Below are 4,294 nucleotides of genomic sequence, written 5' to 3' on the forward strand. Positions count from 1 at the left end.
TTTATTTTGATGTGTTTTGTCCTTCCACAGAAAATCGGATTTTTAACCATTGCAACTGCTGATTGATTGTCGCAAAAATTCAAAGTAGCTTTAGCTTGTTTAAAGTCCGAATCCTCAAGAACTTTTCTTAACTAGATAGCCTGATTTGCAGCCTCAGATGCAGCTACATATTCTGCCTCTGTTGTAGATTGAGCCACAATTTTTTTTGTTTGTTTGATGGAGTTCCAGCAAATTGGACTTGATCCTAGGTAGAATACATACCCTGAGGTACTCTTCATATCATCATATGATCCAGCCCAATCACTATCGGTATAACCTGACAAAACAAAATTCTCAGCACTCTTAAACCAGATTCCAAGTTCTTTTGTTCCTCTGATATATCGAGAACCCGTTTGACAGCCTGGAAGTGTAACTCAGTTGCCTCTTGTCTGAATCTAGAGAGCATGTTAGCTGCAAATGTAAGGTCTGATCTTGTGAGGGTTAAATACAAAAGACACCCTACCAGGCTCCTATACACTTTTTCATCAATCGTCTTGCTGCCATCTTCTTTCATCAGTTTCAGGTTTTGGATTAAGGGTGTGCTTGCTGGTTTACAATTTTCCATGCCGAACTTCTTCAGAATTTCTTCAGCATATTTCCCTTGACTTACAAAAATTCCATCACTTGTTTATTTTATTTCCATTCCAAGGAAGTAACTCATCATTCCCAAATCTGTCATCTCAAAAGCCCCTTTCATTTCTTCTTTCAACCTGTCAACCGAGCTTTGATTCCTTCCAATTACCAGCAGATCATCAACATATAGGGAAATAACAATAACATCTTCCTCCATTAGCTTGACATAGAGTGTTTGCTCATTTATGCTCTTGACAAAACCAAGGCAGCAAAGATGTTCATCCATTCGGCTGTACCAGGCCCTTGGTGCATGTTTTAACCCATACAAAGCTTTCTTAAATAGATAAACTTTCCCTTCATTTCCAACAGCAATAAAACCATCTGATTGTTCAATATATATCTCTTCATCTTGCCATCCATTTAAGAAAGCTGATTTAACATCCAAATGATGAATACTCCAGCCTCTTTGTGCAGCTATAGCCAGAAGGAGTCTGATTGTTTCATACCTTGCTACTGGTGCAAAGGTATCATTGTAATCGACACCATATTGCTGAGCATAACCCTTAACAACTAGCCTTGCTTTGAACTTGTTAACTGAACCATTTGAGTTTAATTTGGTCTTGAACACCCACTTAACACCTATTACATTTTTGTGCTTTGGCCTATCAACCAACAGCCAAGTCTCATTCTTCTCAATCATTCCTATTTTATCCTTCATTGCAGCCTAGCCAATTAGAAGAATTTACAGCCTCACTGAAGTTTGAAGGTTCAAGCTTGGCTGCATTACATCTTGCATAAATATCAGCAAGAGGTCTGGTTCTCAGCACCTCATTTTCTGAGTCAGATTCAGCACCTGGTTCAGCTACTGGTTCGGCCTCTAGTTCAACTTCTGGTTCAGTTTCTGGTTCTACTTCAATTTGTTCAACATCATTGATAAGAATATCATCATTTTCCTGAGCCACAGGCATTGGAGCTTGAGGGTTATCAACCTTATTTTCTTTCCAATTCTAGGATGAACTTTCATCAACTTTGATGTCTCTGCTGGATAACACTTTCCTGGTTTGTGGATTGAATACCCTGTACCCTTTAGCATTATCACAATAACCAACCAGGATACCTACTTCAGCCTTAGGACTCAATTTATCCCTCTTGACTCTAGGTATACGAGTATAGCAAATGTTCCCAAATACCTTCAAGTGATTGACATTTGGTTTGACTCCATTCCAGCCTTCATAGGGAGTCAATTTCTTCAGTGCTTTTGTTGGCAACCTGTTCAGCAAATACACTGCTGTGTTTACTGCCTCTGCCCAGAATTCATGAGGTATGTTTTTCTCAAGCATCAAGCACCTAGCCATCTCCATTAGGGTTCTATTCTTTCTTTTACATACTCCATTCTGCTGGGAAGAATAAGGGATGGTCAGTTGGTGCTTGATCCCTACTTCTTCACAAAATCTGTCAAATTGCTCACACTTATATTTAGTCCCATTATAAGTTCTTATTGCCTTTATCTTGCTGTCACGTTCATTTTCCACCTGTTTTTTGAATTTCTGGAATACAGTGGCTACATCAGACTTTATTTTCAGAAAGAACACCCAAGTCATCCTAGTTAAATCATCAATAAACAGCACAAAGTATCGACTACCATTAGGTGTTTGAGTTCTCATTGGACCACACACATTTGAGTGGACTAATTCCAATTTAATTGAAGCTCTTCTGGTTTGGTTTTTAGGAAACGGCATCCTGGTAAGCTTTCCCAATTGACATACTTCACAAACACAACCTTCATCACCTATATTAGGCAGACTTTCAACCAATTTTTGTTGGTTCAATTGTTTAAGTGAAGTGTAATTAACATGTCCATAACATTTATGCCACAATATAGACTCTATTTCAGTGCTGATGTATGCAAGAGTTGTCACATTATTCCAATCCAGAGGGAAGCTTCTTTGCTTCATTTGTACTGTCAGTAACTCATTCCCAGTGGAATCAAATATAGTGCAACCAAAGTTTTTAAATATCAGTGTGTGGTTTCTTTCAATTAACTGACCCACACTTATCAAATTTTGATCAATGTCAGGTACATGTAAAACATCAGAAACATGCTTGATGCCTGATGGAGTGTGTACAACAATCGCTCCAATCCCCTCAACTTTTACATGTTCTTCATTGCCCACTTTCACTCTTGATTTGTATGCACGGTTTAATTCAACGAAAATGCTTGAATTAGAAACCATATGGTGTGTGCATCCACTATCCAATAGTCATGTTTTATCATTGCTACAGGCTAGGAAATTGTTGGCTGTAAAAAGGTGCTCCTCCTGAGGTTGAAGCTGGTCATCTGCCAACTGAGCCTGCTGCTTTTCTTGCCTTTCTTTTTGAGTCTTGCACACTTTTTGAACATGACCAAATTGCTTACAATTTCGACATTGGACTCCTGGCCTATACCAGCACCACTTAGGTTAGTGACCTGACTTCTTGCAATGGAGACATGGTGAATATGTACTGGTCTTCTCAACAAACTTACTGCCTTCTCCCTTTTTTCTTTCTGGTCCTGGTTTCTTCACCCCAGAGTTTGCTGGTGCTTTGTACTTCCCCTTAGCAAACAAAGCCCCTTCAACCTGCTCTTCTTGCCTTAACAGCCTTCTTTGTTCAGTGGCATGAAGTGCATTAACTAGCTTAGACAAGGTGATGGTAGAAAGATCTCTTGAATCCTCAAGTGATGATATCTTAGCCTCAAACTTTTCTGGTAGACTTATCAAGACCTTTTCAACAATTCTTCTATCTGGTAAATCATCCCCCAACAACCTGATTTTGTTAACAACCTTCATCAGTCGATCAGAAAATTCCTTCACAGTTTTTGCCTCCTTCATCTTCAAACTTTCATATTCTCTCCTCAAGTTTAGAACTTGCATTTGTCTAGTCCTAGCATTTCCCCTGAACTCCTCTTGCAGCCTGTCCCAAGCTTTCTTAGCCATTTCACAGGTGATTATCCTAGTGAAAATTGCATCAGACACGACAGATTGAATGCAGGAGAGTGCCTTGAACTTTTTTGCAGCTTCCTCACTATGTTGCTTGAGTTGAGCTATGGTTGGATTGACTCTAAGTGGAGGTGGTTCCATCCCTGTCTCAGCGATTTCCCACAGGTCGTAGGCTTTGAGATAGGCCTTCATTTTTGCAGCCTAGAAATCATAGTTTTCTCCTGTGAAAACTGATGGTAATGGTGCTGAAAAACCGATTGAAGTCATTCCTTCCTACTTTGAATAATCACCCGACTGAATATATGGTTTTGTTGGAGGTTACCTTACTTGTTTTCTCTCTTTTCTACCAGATTTTGCTTCTAAGATCTCTAGGAGCTCTGATACCACTGATAGATTTTAAAAATACAAAGAGGAAGATGAAGTGAAAATTATTCAGTTCATATATATATTTTGCTAATTATCGACTGATTTGCTATATATTACAAAAGGATTTCAATCACATTTCAATCACCAACTATTCTGCCAACTACCCTTACCTTGTGGCAGATTGACCATGCTTTGATAAGCAACAAAAAAATGACCATACATAAGCTAATATAATACTTACACTATTACAAAGTGAAGTGACAACAAAAGTGACACATGACTATCAACGCACACATTCAAATACATACTACATAAAACAGGTCTAAATGCCTAATATA

General features: G+C 38.7%; 1 protein-coding gene across 1 annotated transcript; it reads right to left on the minus strand.

The window, feature by feature from the left end:
• Positions 1–2,873: 2,873 nt before the first annotated feature.
• On the minus strand, positions 2,874–3,782 carry LOC111399980. The gene is made up of 2 exons (XM_023027458.1): positions 3,116–3,782; positions 2,874–3,001 (listed from the first exon to the last, which is right to left on the minus strand). Exons 1-2 carry the CDS (start codon positions 3,780–3,782, stop codon positions 2,874–2,876), a joined length of 795 nt encoding a protein of 264 aa, XP_022883226.1.
• Between the last annotated feature and the right edge of the window lie 512 nt (positions 3,783–4,294).

The sequence above is a fragment of the Olea europaea genome, chromosome 9, assembly GCF_002742605.1.
Source record: "Olea europaea var. sylvestris chromosome 9, O_europaea_v1, whole genome shotgun sequence".
In the NCBI taxonomy this organism is placed as follows: domain Eukaryota; kingdom Viridiplantae; phylum Streptophyta; class Magnoliopsida; order Lamiales; family Oleaceae; genus Olea; species Olea europaea.